This window comes from Pavona decussata, unplaced genomic scaffold, assembly GCF_977016875.1.
Source record: "Pavona decussata unplaced genomic scaffold, jaPavDecu1.1 SCAFFOLD_175, whole genome shotgun sequence".
Taxonomy (NCBI): domain Eukaryota; kingdom Metazoa; phylum Cnidaria; class Anthozoa; order Scleractinia; family Agariciidae; genus Pavona; species Pavona decussata.
Genome location: NW_028145586.1, coordinates 4,090,304 through 4,110,000, shown reverse-complemented (window position 1 = coordinate 4,110,000; position 19,697 = coordinate 4,090,304). Strand labels below are relative to the sequence as shown.

General features: G+C 37.9%; 2 protein-coding genes across 3 annotated transcripts; both read right to left on the bottom strand.

Annotated features, from left to right (window-relative positions):
* Nucleotides 1–1,787: 1,787 nt before the first annotated feature.
* On the bottom strand, nucleotides 1,788–8,658 carry LOC146463758 (uncharacterized). Of its 2 annotated transcripts, none has more exons than XM_085084107.1 (5): nucleotides 8,524–8,658; nucleotides 6,932–7,231; nucleotides 6,229–6,275; nucleotides 5,091–5,241; nucleotides 1,788–4,573 (listed from the first exon to the last, which is right to left on the bottom strand). In XM_085084107.1, the coding sequence occupies exons 2-5, from the start codon at nucleotides 7,166–7,168 to the stop codon at nucleotides 4,355–4,357; spliced, it is 654 nt and encodes a 217-aa protein (XP_084940233.1). In that variant the 5' UTR covers nucleotides 7,169–7,231; nucleotides 8,524–8,658; the 3' UTR covers nucleotides 1,788–4,354. The 2 variants fall into 2 exon arrangements, with proteins under 2 accessions (XP_084940233.1, XP_084940234.1); XM_085084108.1 differs by having other exon boundaries at nucleotides 6,932–7,228; nucleotides 8,524–8,651.
* Nucleotides 8,542–19,218, bottom strand: LOC146463757 (uncharacterized). Its single transcript, XM_085084110.1, has 5 exons — nucleotides 18,999–19,218; nucleotides 12,718–12,828; nucleotides 10,080–10,214; nucleotides 9,392–9,575; nucleotides 8,542–8,673 (listed from the first exon to the last, which is right to left on the bottom strand). Exons 1-4 carry the CDS (start codon nucleotides 19,044–19,046, stop codon nucleotides 9,399–9,401), a joined length of 471 nt encoding a protein of 156 aa, XP_084940236.1. The 5' UTR covers nucleotides 19,047–19,218; the 3' UTR covers nucleotides 8,542–8,673; nucleotides 9,392–9,398.
* Nucleotides 19,219–19,697: the final 479 nt, after the last annotated feature.

Below are 19,697 nucleotides of genomic sequence, written 5' to 3'. Positions count from 1 at the left end.
AACCAACAGATAAAAATATTATAGCGCTGCCTAAAATGAACCTGTAGAGCTTTAAAGCCACTCCAGATCGCCTGAAATAACGTTTCAAAGGATCTGAGATAAAATTGTCTTTGGGTGCCCCTGATACCTTCTGTTCTGAAAATGAGTCAGTGGATTGATGCAATTTTAAGGACCACACTCATGACCGCACTCCTCCACTATCAGTAGCGACCTTCAGGTACGAGATTGAGTTCGAGTGCGACTTTCAAATTTCAGACTAGTAACGTCCCCAGAACTCTCACTAATTCCCTTTGTTTATCAGCGCATAAGGAGGTCTAAGAAACAAGATTGGTGCGACAAGCAGTTATTTGAACCACGCAAACTAGATTTGAAAAATCGTTCTCGTGCTCGTAGTAAAATCTGAAGGTCCCTAATGTTATGACGCTTGGACAATTACCTTGGCGATGTACACTGCATGATCATGTTAGTCGACTTTTTGCCAGGCTTGGATTAAATATTGTGACTTTCTAACCAAACGCTCTTCTGTTGTAACTTAAGTCTCCTTCGTTTAAATAAGCGGGCCTTACCTTGGTTCTGTCCATGGCCCTTGATTTGTCTCGATGCAATGCCTTCCATTTCACATAATAACCACGCGCCAATTCCTTAGCAGAAGAATGCGTCCCTCTCTCTTTTAAAAATTGTCTTCGCATTTCTCTGGTATCCCTTTGTTTGCAGACCTTAGAAATCCTCTCCTTTTTTTCCTGGTGTTGTGCATCTTACGGTTTTCTTTTCATGGCATGATCGGTCACTATTTCGAAAGGGCGCGCTTATTCGTCTCGTTCCCGCTAAACTGTGATGAAATTTAACTCCAAGATCGCGGTTCCTGTGAGTTATGTATGAGCCCGCATTTCCATTTCATGATAGTTATAATTACCAAAGCGGCTTATCGCAAAACAATAGAAAACTTTCGCTGACCGGAAATGCATGTACAATTAGCAGATCTAGACGAAAAGATGGTGATTAGTTTGTAAAATTGGTGCATAGGGCGCAGAAAGGCAGAGGAGTCACATCTGACAAGATTCAGACCAATGATTTCTTCACAGTGCAACTGCAGTGAAATTCGCGCAAGTCGATCGGAGGGGGACATTGGGGTTTGCGGTATTGCGGTAAGTCGAACGTGTGGTAAATAAAATAAAATGAATGAAAAATAAAAACAAAACAAATCTCCTGTACGTCAGTAGTAGAGCATCCGAACTAGTAATTGAAAGGCCTTGGGTTTGACTCCTGATAGGAGCACTTGAATTTCTTTTTTTTTTTTTTGCGAGTACATGTATGTCTGTGTCACTTTCTTGAATAATACATCATTAATAATAATAATAATAATAATAATAATAATAATAATAATAATAACAACAATAATAACAGTAATAATAATAATAATAATAATAATAGTAATAATAATAATAATAATAATAATAATAATATCCACTTCCTTATTACAAAACTATTTTACAAGGCTACAAAGTTAAAAGATTAAAACCAAACCAAAAAGGAAGTGAAGCAAAACTATTATACAATAACACGGGTTTCAAAGACATTTTCATCGTCCTCAACCTTAAAGACAAAAACATTCACAGATCACATGTGGTCTAAAAAGAGGACTGTTCTGGCAGTGTTGATTAGATCGGGGAAACCAGGAGAAATGTGGAGATACGAATCGATGAACATTCAAACCCCTCTAGGTCTAATGACTTTGAACCTGCCTATCACCTATAGTCCGGGGGATAAGCGACAAAAAAATCACAGAATTGTTCAAACAGTGATACAATTTATTTACAATTTTTATTAACCTCTTACTGGGAGTTACAAGATACAAATTATTGTACAATAAAATATACTGATATGACAACGTGAGTTTTCGTTTTTTTTTTTTTTTCAGTGTGCTATTTCCAGTCGTCTTCATTATCTAACGCACTAAAATCAAGGATATAATCACGCAACAGATCCACTGCTTCAAGGTCGTTTGGCTTTCAATCATTCATTGGGACAAACGCACTCGTAGATTGACTTGTCTTGCAAAACAACAACCACTCACTCTTCCCTGCGGATAAATGAAAGCCAACGCCGAAAAGCAAATGACGAGTTGCCCAAATACAGAATGCCGCGAAAAGTGGCATGTGGCGCCAAGTCTTTTTTTGGCGCCAAAATTTCTCGATCTATTCACCTCTGTAGATTGTAATATTTTACACATATTTTTATCGGCTAAATATCGCTGATAAATCGCCTTTTAGAATTAAAAAAAACCCGTTCCCTTCATGCGCACAGAGAAGAGCGGAGACATTTATATACGCCAGCACTCAGATATTTTTCTTAAAGATTAAAAAAAATTCAAACCGCTGATGATGAAATATGAACACACATTTGAGCATTGCGGGTCACTTAATTTTTAGATGGAAGATTGTTCTGGCCTAAATGCTCCAATAGAAACCAATGGTATTCCACGTAGAAATACAAAATAATTGGTCTTTTCGACAAGGAGTTGCATATACCCTGAGTAAAAATTATGTTTTCTTGTAAACTATTGAATAAAGCTAAAAACCTATTTCTAACAAAATTAAATTTCACCGAAAAAAAAACAAACAACAACAAACATTGAATTTACTTGAAACAGTGACAAACACGAATACAAAAACATCAAAAAAAAAAACAAAAAACAAAGCGATAATATCGTAAAGCAAAGCCAAAAATTGGACAACCTTGAATAACGTTCCTAACGAAAATGCAATGCAAATAACTTGATTAAATCACCATAATTACATTTAACACAACTAAGCATTGTTTGAGTTTATCGCTGACCTAGCCAAAAATATAACTTCACAATTCTATTTTACAGCCTTGTTCGCTTAATATTCCAATTCAATCTAAAAAAACCAAACACATCCATTCTTAAATACGACACGAAATATTGTCAAGTGGTCAAATCACAACAATTTTATCACGATATATATAAAACCACGTTAGTCACGGGATTGCTAATAATTCTTGAAAGAACAAAGGAATGCCTTAAGTCAGTTAAGAGTCATAAATATTTCGCCTACAAAATTGAATACTACTGCTGGTCTCCTTCGCGAGGTTCTTTCCTTTGTCACGAAACGCTTCTGAAGCATTGCGTGACAAACAAATGAAGAATTAAGCACGAAGACGCCATACTACTGTTACACTGTGTTACAGTGACTAAACCACAAATTCGATTGGAGGCCAGTAAATTCTTCAACGACAAAACGTTTGAAAAACTTTCGTCAAAAATTTATATCTTAACTTTTTCAACACTACAGCAAATATGCTTTCACTGAATACGACTTCGAACAACAAATTCCTACTTTTGCACCTGCGAGGCTTTCAAGGAGAAAAACTCACATCACAAAAATAAAAAATGACAAATGATTTCCATTTTCACTGACTTTTTCCCCCCGAATTTGTAAAACTCTATTAAGAGAATCCACAAATGGCTAACATTTCAACAGCCAATAGCCAAAAAACTTGTCAAATTGATTCACATCAAACATAATTTTTTAGAAATTAAGACTCGATGGAGCGTCATGTAACGTTTTGTTTTTTGTTCTGATGTTTGTCACTCCATTTGATATTGATCACGTGCACACCTGATGACCTAGCCGTGTCACATCTTAAACATGAACTCAACACAACGCTAGGGCATGTTTCCCTTGACGTGAGAAGCCAAAAGGCTGATTTTTTTTTTCTTTTTTTTTTTTTTATCGCAGCCTACAAAGAGAAAAAATTTCACACGATCCTTCTCAAAAGATTAAATTTAGACCGAAGCGTTCATTTTCCTGAAAAACCTGAACGGATTTTTCATTGAAAGCCTAAACCACTGGCCGACACTGAAAATGAAATTTTTAAAAAAATTGCAACACGAAAGTCAAACACATCCAGTCAGACTGGCCCTAATCAAACACACGGTAAAAAAAAAAAAAAAAAAAAGAAAGCGATAAAACGCCTAAAACAAAAAACCCCGTACTTAACCACTCGGTTGGATTCCCTGATCTAGCCTATGGGACACAGAAACACGCTTTGACCAATAATCAGTTACACAAAAGACTGCTTAATGAACAGTGGTGTCATCACTTTACTCCTGCACCCGGATGTCCCCATTGCCTGATGTCATCTTTGATGCATCGATGACCTCATCATTATTAGCCAATGGGGACCCACAAGACCCACGGAAGCTGCTTAGCCCGCTGAATGCATCGAGCTCTCCAGAGATGTCACTTCCGGCCTGGCTACTGAAGCCCCCCTGCCTCATGGGGGCCCCCGGGAGATCACACTGGGGTATGGCTTCATAATGCACCTGGGGTCAGGAAACAAACCCGGCAGCCTGGCGCGCGGCCTTGAGGTCATTGTAGGCCAGTTCCTCGGCAAGTTTGCGATCATCTCTTTCCTGTTTTTCCCTATCCTGCTGCTGCAGGAGGCCTCTACGCTCCTGAAGCAGCCGCCTGTGTTCCTCCTTCGTTTTCTTCTTTTTCTCAGCTTCGCTCTCGAGGCTGTCAATAGTAAGGCCGTGATGGGAAGCGTCCTGTAAGAAATGGATCGCATGAGTATCGAGTATAAAGGATAGAGTCGAGAATCGCATGCGAATGCAGGATCGAGTCGCGAATCAAGACTCGAAGCACACAGTCAACTGTCAAACCGTACTGAAAATCGTCTAAACCAACGCGGGCAGTGAGATCAAAAACTAACATTGATGTTTATCAACCTGTACACGGTGGTTCTAACTTTTGAGTTTGTGGATGAGTCCCTGAAGTGTGACCACTGTGACTGAGATGAAAGCTACTGAGCAAGACTGTCCTGAGACCCTTTTCATTATGCTGTACACAATGCTTCTAACTTTTGATACCCTGGAGGAAGCCCTTATGATCATGACTATTCATTTGAATCAAGCAGTACTAAAGTGTATCAATAGTTGTTCAGATAGGGATGAAGACATAGCAGACTAGAAACACCACTCTGACATTTTAAATTGATGTTTTCACCACCGGAAAATGCAGCATAAAACAAGCAGTTTTTGAACATGTAGCAGTCAACCATCTTACCTGTGCCAACCAGCTCTGCTCATTCCCTTGGTCTCCAGTCTCACGCGTCTGTAACAGCTCACTACCAAGTACTGCATCTGGGGGGCTTCCACGCTCCAACTCCTGAAGAGTCTGAGCATACTGCTCATCTTTATTTATTTGGCCTTCTTTCCTAACAAATATAAACAAGCACTTAACACCTTTTGCAGGTAACATAAAGGGGGGACATGGATGGCCCAATGGTGAGAACACTCGCCTTCCACCAGTGTGGCTCGGGTTTGATTCCCAGAGTTGACACCATATGTGGGTTGAGTTTGTTGCTAGTTGTTTCCCTTGCTCCTAGGGTTTTCCACCCTTCATAAAGACCAACGTTTTCAGATTCCAATTAGATCAGGAAACAATGGACAGAATAGCCACTCTCAGCATTTCCCCTGAAATCCTATATGAGCTACTGCAGTTAACTTGAAGAGAGTAACTTTTGCTGTTGTAAAGTTTTTGCTATTGAGCACTTTGTGTTATATGCTTCAAGGTAGTTTCTGTGGACAAAACTATAAAGTGCTGAGCAGTACTGACTAGCATGAAATGTTCGATTTGTGATATTCAGCAAATTCACCCAAATTGAAGGATTTTTCAAACAACCTCAATGAGAGAAAAAGGCCTAAGCATTTCTGTTCTATACATGTACAAGCTAATGTGAACATGTACATCTTCAAATCAAATTAACCCTAAAATGCGTATTGCACACTGCAGAAGAAATTCTGGTCACTTTCTCCTGATAGAGAATAGGGACCTTCCGATTTTACTACACCTACGACTTTTGAAATCTAGTTTGTGTGGTTCAAATAACCATATGTCCCATTAATCTTGTTTCTTGGACCTCTTTATGTGCTGGTGAACTACCGGAATTAGTAACAGTTCTGGGGAATGTGATTAGTCTGAAATTTGAAAGTCATACTTGTACTCAATCTCGTACTCTTACTCTGATGTGAAGGTCCCTAATGTTGCGAGATGAGACGGCTGGAATACACAACAATTCAAGGAAGCATTGAAGAGGAATGAATGGTACATGTACCACATGACACAATAACCAACCATCTAATTTAAGTGTTTTTTTGGAATCACACAACAATACCGCCATACTAGAGGACCTTTTTCTTACCTGGAAAAGTCATCCAAGTCAACATATGGTGGCCAGAGCTTGCAAACCTAAATGGAGACAAACAGAATCATAAAATATTACTTGATTGCTTCACTACAGGTTTACTGAATTTCATTTTGTAGTTCAGGCGATAACTCAGAAGTAATTGACAATCAGTCAAAAACAAAGCAAAGGCCATTATGTCTTACTGATGAAGTTAAAACACATACAGGTGTGTACAGTCAAACTTGGTCAGGCTAAGGACTAAAATAGCCATACATGGCATGTTATACTAATGGGTTAACAACAAGGAAAACTGGTAATATTTGTTTGGGCTCAAAAAAGCAGTGATAAATTCTCCATAAGAAAGTGCAACTGGCAGCCATAATCAGCAATGTAGTATGTTGATCAGGAGGTGCAGGTCTAGAAACAAAACAACCACCAGTTTTGAGCACTAAAAGATTAATGTGCTAGCCCATAGGGATGTCTCGAAACACCCTCCCCACACATCCGCACTAAGGGAAATTTTTAAATTTAACACTTTGCGAAGATGCCATTTTCTGGGATTTTGGGTCATCAGTTCAAGTGATTTGAGTTTTACAAACCAGAAAATAACATCTGTTTCAGCAATGTCAATGTTATTGTGTTATGCAATGTAAAAGCTCTATTTAGCCACCAAGGCGCTTCTTAAGGACTAATTTTCTACAAACAAGCCTACATGTACCTCGTTTTCATGGTAAGGTCCCCATATTGGTGCAGTGTCTGGGGGTGGGGGCAGAGCATTGTTGCCATCTACAAAGTTTCCCCAGATGACACCATGTTGCCACTCCACAGGGGACTGTTGCCTAGGTGACAAACTGGAGTTTGATGATCGGCTGGCAGCAGGAGAGTGGCTGAGTGGGGAGCCACTGCTGACCCCACTGCTTGCACTGGACAGTGTGGTGTCCTTCCTGCTGGGCATACCAGACTCAAGGGGATCCCAGTCAGCTTGGTCACAGCTCCGAGGAGATGATGAATCAGTCTGCTAAGGAAATACCACATTGTATAATAATCATTATTAAAAACTGGATCATTGGATAATGTAATTACAGGGTTTTAATTGGCTTAGTGTCAAAAGGGATATCAACCATCAATATTACCATTCCACATTCAATAAATAAGCAGACAAAACAAAAACACGACCACATTGTTTGGCATGATGGGGGACGCATCCCCTGTGGTTGGCATGACAAACAACTTATAGGGTTAACCCTTTCCTGCCGGTAACCCACTAGCCTTTCCCGCCCGAGGGAAATGTCAAATTTTTCTAAATTGATAACTATGAACTGGGAGACCACATGTCATATACCATTTAAAAGGTATTTTCTGGGGTGTGCTATAAATCACACCAACAGAGATGGAGGAGGTCACATATTAGAGTGAGAAAACTCCAAAACGAAAGAAGAAAAACATTGAAAATTTCCCTATTCGTTGTATATACTGGGTATCCCCCTAAACTATAGCTTAATGTACAGCTCTCAGTGCATTGCTTGTTGTCAGATATCAGCTGGACCCTTAACGTACAAAGGAAAAGAAAATCCAAAAGTTTGAGGGGTGGTAAATAAAGTCTCATATAGGAAGGGGGCATGATTTTATGCCTTCAATTTGTAGATCTTTCCCAGATCTTTTGGTTGTGCAAATTTCACACAAATTAACCAAATACTGAGCTCATTATTGCGTCTTGTGCCATATGGCACTTTTGGGCGAGAAAGGGTTAAGGAAAAAAATAGTACCCCCTGGTATCTATGATGTGGTTTACCACTTCTACAATTTTTCAAATGTTTCAATTTGATGCACTTACAGACTCTGACAATATCTCCTGGACAGAACTTTCTATGCATTAAAAACTGCAAATTAAGCTACAATTTGGGGGTAGATCTATCCCATGAAACGATCAGTGAAATTTTGTAATTTTTCATTTTGACGTTTGGAACTACATGTATTTCTGTCAAAGACCTGACTTCCTTCAGTTATCTTGACATGAGAAACAAATTTCACTCATGAAGACCTTTTAAATGGTACATCACACATACAAAATGGCAAAGAAAACAGGACTACATGTACTGTAAGACTGAAATGGGTTAAAGACCCTTGTTGGTGCTTACACCAAGATTTGAAACCACCAACTCCAGTTCTACATGTACGTGAGAATCCAACCCATTCATTTAGTTAGTGAATCCTTTGTAGGGCAAAATCTTTTCACAAGCGCAGAATAATTGAAGGCTTAATGATCCAACAAATTGGAGCCCCAGTGTGAACAAACAAGTCCATTCTTACCTAGCTAAACTGTTCCCATCAGGAATCACCTGAAGCACATACTGTAAAATGTGCATGTAGCGGACAGTCTTTTTACCCTGAAGATAGCTTGATCAATCGAAAATGTTTGGTTTTAATTCTTCTTTTTCTTTTTAGCAGTGTAAAATAGTGCTGTTAAAACAATAATAATAACAATAATAATAACAATGATAATACTAACAACAACAACAACAACAACAGTAATAAACTGTATTAATTACCCTCAGCCGTGATTATAGCAATCATCGTACCCAGAGTCCTCAGGCTCTTTGGCAAGCGGTTGGTCACCAGGAGAGACTCTGGTGACATCGAATTTTATTACCGCAGGATTTCTGCGGTAAAACAATGGAAACCGTTAAGGAAAAAAGACAATCAAAAAATTTGAATTTTTTCGATGCCCCCAGAGTCTCTCCTGGTGCCCACATGCTGACCAAAAAGCCTGAGGACTCTGAGTAGCAGATTGTGATTATAGCACAAGTGCTCCAGTGAGGCTGAGCATTAAACGTTCACAAAGAAATAATGATCTAAATTTAATTGAACAATAACATGATCAACAAATTCCAACTGGAAGGAGGCAGGTCCATCAGCTGGTTATTTACAAGCCTGGCGAATGAGTTAAACTTGGAGCTACTGAGGAACAACTCCAGCTAACATCCAGAGCAGGACTTTAAACCAGGGACCTCTGGATTTCAATTTTTCCAAAATTCAGTTTCTGGTCTTAGAAGACTTCAGATCAGCAGATGCTCAGCCTTGAACCACTGACCAACACACTAAACACTATGGCCCTACACCTCTAAAATGAAATACAGCCATTCACATCACTCATCAATCACTTTTACCAATAACTTACCTTCAACTCAAACTCTTCTGATATGCCAAGATTGAATTTCTTGTTTATTGGACATTCTACATCCAAAGGGAAATTTTTGGGTTCCCACAAACTGGTCGGCTTCACTGCCCAAGTGTTCCAAATGGAACTCAATCACAAACCAAAAGCCATGCAAGAGATTTTGAATGATGGTATAGTCAACCTCCTGTTGATAGAAATGTAGGAAATACAGTAACTAATTTTGAAAATCAGTCAAAATCTACCTATCACCAGCTGTTATTTGTTAATAAACATCATTGCTGTTGTTTCCCACAAGAGTCTTGGTTGCAGAAACCAACCGTCAGTGGGCTGCTGTGGCTTATATGCTTCAGAGTAGAGTGAAAGGGCAAAAGCAAGTTGAATTTTTTTCTTCAAGTAATTTTCTACATTTTCTGTTGCTGAGTATTTGACCAAGGTGACCATCAGGCAAAGATTGTTTCATTCCTGGCCAACACCCTCAGGTACAACATAACTCTAAAGAGTATGACTGTGTGATGCAATATTTTGACTGTACACCCTGCAGCAAATTTACATTAGTTTACAATTACATTCAGTTTTGTCCGTTAGGTAGTTAGACATCACACCAACGTTAGAAATGATACAAAAAGCTAAAAATAATAACAATATAAGTTAGTACATGTGACTACATACACAATTCTATTTAACTCACTTGGTAATTTTCAGTCGTAAGTTTAAAATGTTCAGGGCATTGATGTTTCAGTGAGATGGCAATGTCTGAGGAGATACTGAATGGGAAAGTCTGTAACAAGTGATACTTGCTGGCAATTTCTTTATCCTTCACAGTCTATAAAAAATGACCAGAATATCAGGTTAAATTAATGTATTGAAGTCTCCCACTCTCGAGATTTTCTTTTCCTTCTAATCAATTTCATAGTTTTAACTGCAAGATTCTATACTTCATGAGACATGTAGTCTGTAAAATTTTACACAGTTTGTTAATTAATTGCCTTGATTTCCTACCATGTTGTAAAAGTGAAGTCCTGTATGTGCCCATTGATCAGAGATTTTTAAAAGAATGACTAAACCGCACTAAAAGAATTGTTCCACGGCCATGGATAGAACTTAAATTTTCATCAATAAAAGCACTTTATTAATTAGTCTACCAATTCGAAAACAGGGGTTACCATACACGTTTATACTTCCTATCAGCTTATTAGCTTGAAACATCAACAGCAGTCCCAAACCACAAATTCTTCATTAAAACTTACAATAACCACACAATGTTTAGTGGGCCCCCCAATTCAGGCAGGGTTTGAGCCAGGCCGGGCCATTGCGCCAATCGCACTGCAATTGAAATTGTCCCTTAAAAAAAAACGGCCAAGGGGACAATTTGTCTCCTTCAAAATTAAGGGAAAAAACTCGAACGGAAGCAGACACGAAGGGATCCCAGAGATTGCAAGTTAAACAGAACGTGGAAAGTATATTTTACCGCACGTTGTTCCTTCAAAGTTCATTCTCAAGTCACATTTCACAATAGAAAGCTTTTTCGCTACAAATCGAAGCCAGACTGAATCAGAAAAATGATACAGAAGAAGAACAGTGAATTAATCAGGAAGAATCGGATGAGGATCAAAGGAAACCGAGAAAATCATGAACTTTCCAGAAAAGTTGGTTGCGAGATCACACATGGTTGCACTATGAAAAGGAGGCGATGTTCTGCTATTTTTGTCGGAAATCTAAGAAGACAACCCCTTTGTATCGGCAGAAGGGTGTACAAATTTTTAATTAGAACCTCAACTCTGCAAAGACATAAAGACTGTTAAGAACATGAGGATGCTGTCAATGAAGAAGCTATGAGGGATACATTCAGCAACACACAGCGCCATGCTCTTAGAGAACAATCGCAAGCCATCCTCAGAGCAATGAGAGCCCTCTACTGGCTGGCCAAAGAGGACGTAACCACAGTCAAGTATGACTCACTACTCAATTTTCTGGATGAAGTTGGCCTCGAAAGTGTTAAGAATCTTCGAGTGGGAGGAAATGCTACCTATCATTCTCATCAAAGTGCGGAAGGTATGCAAGATGCTATTGCTACTGTTCTGAAGTCTAACATTGACAAACTAGGGTTAGGGACTTTGATGTTTGGGCTAGAACCAACAGAAGAATTAGTACATGTACGTCTACCAGTAATTAAGAAAGGAATTGAAGTTTACAAGGGGATGCCGAGACGAGATTCTGCTGTGAAATGTTTTGAAGTATAAAGTATAGTCATTGATCCTCTGTTTAAATATGACGAGAAAAAAAAGTATTGACACTAATAACTTAACTTTTCTTGTTTGTGTTGATCACTGTTCTTGTATTACAAGGATCAGCTAAAAAAAAAGTTTTTGTTGGCTTGCCTGTATCAATGTAAAAAAACTGTTGAATAAAAATTAATTTATCTGTCCCCCTAAAAATAAAAATGTCCCCCAAAATTTTAGCCAAGGGGACAAATTGTGCCCCAGTGATCAATTCCTAGCTCAAACCCTGTTCAGGAGTCAAGAATGCAATATCTTGTGCTTTAAATCACAATAGATGGCATGCTAGTCTTAAGCACAGGATTTACAGCCCTGGCCCCAGTTGTTCAAAGAACTTTATTAGTCTACCAATTCAAAAACAGGGGTTACCATACAAGTTTACACTTCCTCTCAGCTTAATTACCTTGCACATCAACAGCAGTCCTAAACCACAAATTCGTCTTTTAATAATAACTTACAATAACAACACAATGTTTAGTGGGCCCCCCAATTCAGGAGTCAAGAATGCAATATCTTGTGCTTTAAATCACAATAGATGGCATGCTAGTCTTAAACACAGGATTTACTGCCCTGGCCCCAGTTGTTCAAAGAACCGATAACTTTATCCACTGGATAAGTTGCTATCCAGCAGAGCAAATATACTCCAACCAATTCTTTTGCAAAGTTTTCCACGCAATCCCATTCTTAAATTTGACATATGCTTCTACTCTAAGACTATTCACAAATTATACATGTAGGACTATCATGAAAATCTTGCACACATTTTACAGTATCTGCCAGAACTATCCAGTGGATAAAATTATCCACCCTTTGAACAACTACATGTAGGACCAGCTGTTTTAAAACTGAACATTGCCGGGGTAACAAAACACTTTGAGCTGCAAACCAACTGAAGTATTCTTCACTAAGGAAGAGAAAAACTAAATGTGAAGTGAAAAGGAAGCAACACGACAACACAATACTGAGTCTAGATGTTACCACTGACTCTTCAATCCTCTGGTTATAAGACAATTAGTCAAATCATGAGTCCAACAGGAAGCACAAAATTACCTTAAAGGTAGTATCATCTCGATCATGTCTCATTACCACAATCCGCAGGTACCACACTTGTCCAGCAACTGCCCTTGATGCAAAAACTGCAATCTGAACTTGAATTTCCTCCTGGTAATAATAATGTAAATTAAATATCAATACTTACAGCCAGTATTGCGATTGGTCAAAGAAATAACCTAAGACATTTTCAAACACAAATACTTTACATGATCTAATTAATGAATATTAAATACAGTTATTGAAAACACTGAGTTAAAGTTCTCTTCACTGTTAGTATTAATATTATTATAAAGCTGCCGGGATTTTCAGCAGTTTACATACATGTAATTTATGCAGTTTATTATCAATGAAGCTTGCTGAGGTTACCCAAGTGCCTTGTCAGAAACAGTTTGATAGTACATTACTTGCAAAAAATTTCGGACGATTTTAATTTCGGACAAAAATTGTCCAAAAATAAAACGGTCCGAAATTTTTAAGCGTCTGAAATTTAAAGCGTCCGAAATTTTTACAGTATAGTATAAAACTTTAAAAGTACTTTCTGAGCGACAGCATCACATATTCAAAGCCAATGTACATGATATGTTTAGAATTCGGATTAGGCGGCTTTGCTCAGTCGTTCTTTTTATCACTGGAAAGGTAAGCATTTGAGACACTGCTTGAGTCATAAGGTTCATTGAGTTTGTGTTATTTTCTCGTTGGTGTATCCGGCTGTAAAACCTTGAAGATACAGTAAAACTATCATTTTCAAAGATTTTATTTCAGTCTAATTCATGTTTTTTAGTCGTAAATTTACTTTGGGCATGTTTCAGCGCAGTGTCCGAAATGTTTGTCCGAAAATTGTCCGAAATGAGGGAAAAAGTGTCCTAAAATTAAACAACCGAAATTGTAACGTCCGACTGCAAGTAATGTAGTCAATGTTTTTAGACAAAAGTACAAGTATGTACATGTATATACATGCCCAATATGTATCCTACTCACTGGTTTAGTAAGTCTTATACTCCTTACAGCCATCTGGGAGTCTGAAAAAAGACATTTAATTAGATGTCAGCTACTGGACTAGTTAAAATGAAACACTGATTTGAAGTACATGTAAACTATTACAATTATTAATGGTACATGTAAGAATGGCACAAAACTTTAAGGTCTGAATATTCAAGAACAATAATTAGCTTGAATATATGCTTTGAGCATTTTTTCCTAGACCTCTTTATTTTTCCCAAGGCATGAAATTTCCTAAACTCGTTCCCAGGGCCTCTCCTCTTCACGTCCCAGGGAGCGAGAGAGGAGAGACCGTGGTTGGGGCTGGTCACGTGTCTCCCAGAATCTGGGAGATTACAAATAAATGACTGGAGAGAGGGGTGGTTGAGTGTCAGTTTGCCTATACTAAGTGTACCGGAGATGGGAAAACATGCCCCAGTCAAGTCAACTTGCGATTCGCGTGTGTTTCAAAGGTCATGTCAAGTGGTCATTCAGAAACCCCTAAAAAGGTATATAAAGCGAGGGAATCTGTGAATGTGAGCTGCTATCGACATTGTAAAGCAGTTGGAGATACAAGTCATTGGCGAAATCTTTACAGCAAAGGGAATCGACTACTTCTGGTGGTAGCCGAGGAGCTTTATGGCCACGCACTTCCACAAAGTGAATTTTTGCCACATCTACTTTTAGAGTCGTCAAGTCCATGATCTCTGAAAGTCAGGCATTGTTAAGGTCAAGCGGTGCATCGAGGAGTCATCCTCCGCGCCGCATTTGACGGCCAGGAAAGAATCAAACATGACCGGAAATGTATCTCGGAGCCATTGTAGCCGCAGACTAAATTAACACCATCAACTGGAACAAAGGTTATTTCGTTATTGTTTTACAACGATTACGGTATATCAAAAGTGTTTTCTTTGTTCATTAAAAAGATCCGTGAAATATTTACCATCTACATGTTGTTATACGGTACATCCTCCTTCCGAAAGTGTTCTGCTTATGTGCTATTTCCTGTGTATTGTTTGTTGTTGCAACCCTGCTAACAGAGCGTTTCTTTCTTGCAAATCTTTTAGCATGTGCGTGGTCGTTCGCGTCTCTAGTATTTCGCATCGTTGGTTTGTTTACGTCCCAAGAGAAAAGGGGACATAAACAAACCAACGACGCTAAATACCGAACGACTGCGCTTATGCTAAAATATTTTCCAGAAAGAAACGCTCTGTTAGCAGCGTAATTGCTGCAGAATGTCCTTTCAGAACAGTTAGACATAGGCCCGATTCCTTTCAAGTTTCCTTCCTTAGTTCTTCAGATCTGATCTTTCATCAGCACATAATCAAAGCTAGAATAAACCACGATTACAACTCCATGAATTGAAGGGGAAGGCGCTGTTTGTCCACGGTTAATTTTGTCATGTATACACAGTGATTTTCCAAAGTACAGCGCTTCGAGACAACGGACTTTGTTAAGCTTTCAGATTAATGCTACAATGGCTCGCAAAATGAAGACTACTGAAAAACATAGCCAGTTGAATGAGTTTCGCGTGGGCTTCGCACAGCAAAGCGGAAGTCTTGTTTCGGAGTGGACAATAAATCTTGACAAAAAATAGCAAGTGAAGGACTCCTCCCTGGGTCTTATTTTTCTCTGGGAGACACGTGACCAGGGTCTCCCCTCTCTCGCTCCCTGGGATGTGAAGAGAAGAGACCCTGCAAACGAGGTTGGAAATTTCTGCCAATAAATTCTTCTTACTACCAATCCTCTTACCAAGACTGTCTTTTTGCCACAGCATTTGATCAAAATGCACTTACATGATTGTACTCTTCTAAACAAAGCTTTATCTCTTAAAGCCATTATTTGTCTTTGTGATGTAATCTCATAATAATTATTGTGGTCTGATAGCACTTGCTCTTTTATTAAAGGTGATGCCATAAACAAGAAAAGGAAGGTACCCATAAGGACATACCAGACCTAAGTCCAGTTGAGTTTTACAAATATACGAGGCATGTGAACTGTGGGTCAAGGCAATGGCAAACCTAAACTTACATATATAGAGAAATACATTATTATTTTAATCTTTAGCTAATGCTTATCACTACAGTCAATGCTTTAAACTCCAATCAATACAATGAGTGCTTAACCTTAATCAAAGTTGTCAGCACTTAACCCTACATGTTCAATTGAGTGCTTAACCTTAATTGCTATTTTCAGTGCTTTGGGCCCACAGTAATTGGCGCTAGCTGTTGTGGTCACCCTGCCTTAACCCAGTAATGGTTTATTTTCTGTTTCATGTTGTTATGTTCTGTTTATAGTCTTAAGTTTGAAGGCGAAGTCAAATAAATAAATAAAATAAAAAAATACCTGACTGATAACTCAACTCATGAGACTTATAAAACAAGCTTTCTCGGCTTGCATCCCTCACTGGCTCGCAGTTAGTTAAAAACCCAGTACAGGTGATCATAAGAATAATTTCATTTTTTTTCTTTATCTTTGAATAAGACAAGTGGGTTAACTGCGAATATAAACCACAGCAGTACATGTAGATATGAGTGTGTAAAGATGATTGTTTAGAACACATAACCATTTCTTTATACATGTAGAGAATAGCAGAAGAAAAAGACAACCAGCATGCTTCTTAATAAGCCCCACATGCATGCTTCCAAGTGACTGGGCCTGTGAGTCATTTCCAGGTTGAGGGCTTGACTGAACAGAGCACATTATTCAATTAATCAAGGACATTAATTATGATTAGGCCATAGGGAACACAAAGAATAGATCTATAAAAAATCAACTGTGAGCCAACTCGTGAATGCGGAAGAGGATAGTGGTAACGCGGTACTTGTTAGTCCAGCAATTCAACAAATTAGCATATTGGTAATAAATAAACATTAGTATTTACACAACTTGCAAGTCGTAAAGAAACAGCACCCTGTTAGTCTAGAATAGTTAGAATGTCTAGTCAATGAATACAATTTACTAAACAAAATACATGTTAAGGTCTAAAAGTTTCAAAATGTTAGATGAAATTCCATTCTCGCGTAACTTGGGTGAATTTGCTTGCGAGGACATGTGTTTGTTTACAGGGCAGCACTAAAATTATAAAAGCCATAATCCAGAAAACAGAAACCGGAATCCGGAATCCAGAATCAGAAACTATAATGAATACGGTTAGGAATATTTAATGGCGAAATACATGACTTGGGGTAAAAAATACAGAATAAAAAACTCATATCACTTATTGGCATAAACGAAAGGACTCTTTATAAAGGAAGCAATGTCCTATGGGACAGAGAGAGACAACATAGAGGTGACTCGGAGACAACACAAATTGCTTCACACCGTACAGATGGCGGACTTTCCAATTAAGAGGTGGTTAGTTGCGTGAATGCATATCTTCTGCCCCTTTTGTTTCGTCTATAATTTTTCCGGACACCCCGCTTCAACTTGTTTTGATAGAGTCTTAATAGAGTTTCAAAGCATTAAACATAGAGGTGACTTATAGACTATGAAATTAGTTTTCTTTAGTTCAAAGGCGATCAGTTTTAAACCCGTGAGAAACACTTACTTTTCATTGGCAGGAAATAATGACTTAATTAATTAGTTTTATTCTCTGGTGTCACCTATCGAAAAATATCAAATTTACATTTGACAAGGACGTTACTTTGAACTAAACATTCACTTTTTTACTAGCAGTAAATGTTTTATTTTCATATTGTAGTTTCCGATTCCGGATTCTGGATTTTCCTTTCCAGTTACTGTTTTCCTGATTCTGGCTTTTAGTGCTGCCCTTGTTTACACAACATTATTCCTAGTTGCCAAGTTTCCTCAATAAAAATAGGAAACATACAAAAAGCTTTCCTTAATAAACAAAAATTTACTCAGATAGGTCTTAACTTGTTATGCATTGTAGCCCTAAGAGCAAAAGTGTAAAATTTTCGCCGCGAGACACCTTGCAAGCGATTTGAAGTCAATTTTGAAGCGAATTTATCAGAGCATGTTTTTCAAACATTTTGCAAGAACTGTTCGGAAAATGAAAAATCAGTCTATTAGAATAGTATTTCAGTACAAACTCACATTCAAACCTGTAATAATATTATTTGTGTGTTATATTCCTAGAAGCACTTGAAAGTTACCAAAGTCCGCAGATTAAAAGTTGATTTGAGATCCACCTGCTCATCAGGTTGATAAAACCACAAATCGAAGAAAAATGTCTTTGCCGTTAATGCATGATTTTCCCCTGTTAAAGCTGTTAACCATTCCTTAGAAGTTCCTCTTTTGATTCACCGTTTTCAACATCTCAAAATTGGAAAATTTTCGGACCAATGTCCGAGTAAAATTTCCCTACATTATGATAACTCTGATTTACTGTGCATTCATGAAAGTTAACAGCCTGCCGACCAAGTGAAAATCCCCAGATCGCGATAACTCGTTCTTGCACATGCTTGCATTCATGAGTCAAAAATGGTACAAATTTACAATCAAACATGCCAAATTAGATTTCACCATGGACAGCCAAGTCAGACGTGATTAGATAATTATATCAACCTGGTATTCAGAGTCCTCACATGGTCTCAACACTAAATAAATTATTTTGTTGTGATTGTGAATTTACATGAGTTAGTGCAACTGTCACACATTTAAGCTGTTGAATCTTCCTAAAGGCTTTCTCTTTTCATTGTTAAATCTGCAAAGGCCATGCAGCCTTTTCTTTCGAAAACTGGATATAATTTGCCAACATGAAAATTCAGAAGTGAAGAATTGCAGCTTTTGAAACTTGGTTAGGAAATCTAATCTTTCCTGGCAGTGACAAAAGTGTTTTAAAAGTGTTATCGTCATTTCTTTTTTATTTACTTATTAAGTGTTGTAAATATTTACAAATGTTGCCCACCTCAAAATAACCCGACTAATTGTGAGCAACAATTTGTTAAGTGTTTTCTTCAATAATAAATAATTGTTATTGTTATTGTTACTGTATAGTCATACTTTGTACAATTATGCAAATTTTATAGTACTTTGAAATCACTTACAGTGTAGCTCTGCACAAAAAAATCACCTTTTGATTTCTCTTGCAAAATCAGTCACCTCTAATATATTAATTAATCTCCGAGAACGATGGTAAATATCAAGGCAAGCATTAAGACTTATATTTTTGGAGAATGCAACTCAGATTACCTGTTTAATTGCTATTTGAAATTCAAAATTAGAATTTAGAAGGCCGAATAAATCAGATGAAAATGTTCACATAAGCTCATATAATGCTCACACAGCCACAAGGTAACATGTATTATTTAACAAGATTTTAATAAAGTTCTTACCTCACTGTCACATATACATGTATTTTCGTATTCATTCACAAACCACATCGTCCATAATTGCTTCGTCTGTGTCTTCAGTAGGGGAAAATCATCTTCGTCAGCAAATCGAAATTCTTCATTATTTTCACCTTTTCCTGAGTCAATGTCGAGCACAGAATCATCTCTTCCAGCCACTACCTTTAAATCACCGCTTTGGATTCGTGAAGCGTAAGAAAAAGTCTCAAAACTCAACCAAATTCAACCAAAACAGCCGACGTTTGCCAAATGGTTACACAGTAGTTGCCAGTCCCTAATATCGTTCTGAGAGACTCGACAATGCAACGGGAGAGGCCTGGGGACCAAATCCCTGACAAGTTGCGCGTTTTGCGATAGTTTGAAGTGTCATTTCGCGTTTGTGAAAAAAAAGAAAGAAAAAAAAAACGAAAAAAATTATTTCGGAGCCGAAAACTATTCTAAACAGATAATTTTTTTTTACAGTTGTTGAATAAATTCTCCGCTTTTTTGCTTTGGGTGGTAAAGGGTATTCTTTAGAGTGGTTATCAACTTTTGATTTGTTGTTGTGCGAAAACAAAAAGTTAGTAATTAATTCTGATAAATAAATTTCAGTTTTCTACAAAGGTTCGACAGTTGCACTCACAACCACAGCAACAGTTTACAGCATTACGCAGGAAAGTTTTTATTCAGGTCATGTGGGGACTC

Bases quoted from the DNA above. Each gene is read 5' to 3' on its own strand.
- LOC146463758 (XM_085084107.1), bottom strand. From the start codon at position 7,168: ATGCCCAGCAGGAAGGACACCACACTGTCCAGTGCAAGCAGTGGGGTC. The intron at 5,242-6,228 runs GTAAGAAAAAGG...TATATTTGTTAG, and splicing joins GACTTGGATGACTTTTCCAG to GAAAGAAGGCCAAATAAATA. The intron at 4,574-5,090 runs GTAAGATGGTTG...CATTTCTTACAG, and splicing joins AGCAGAGCTGGTTGGCACAG to GACGCTTCCCATCACGGCCT.
- LOC146463757 (XM_085084110.1), bottom strand. From the start codon at position 19,046: ATGTGGTTTGTGAATGAATACGAAAATACATGTATATGTGACAGTGAG. The intron at 10,215-12,717 runs GTAATTTTGTGC...CATTTTTTATAG, and splicing joins GAGATGATACTACCTTTAAG to ACTGTGAAGGATAAAGAAAT. The intron at 9,576-10,079 runs GTGAGTTAAATA...TTCTATCAACAG, and splicing joins TTACGACTGAAAATTACCAA to GAGGTTGACTATACCATCAT.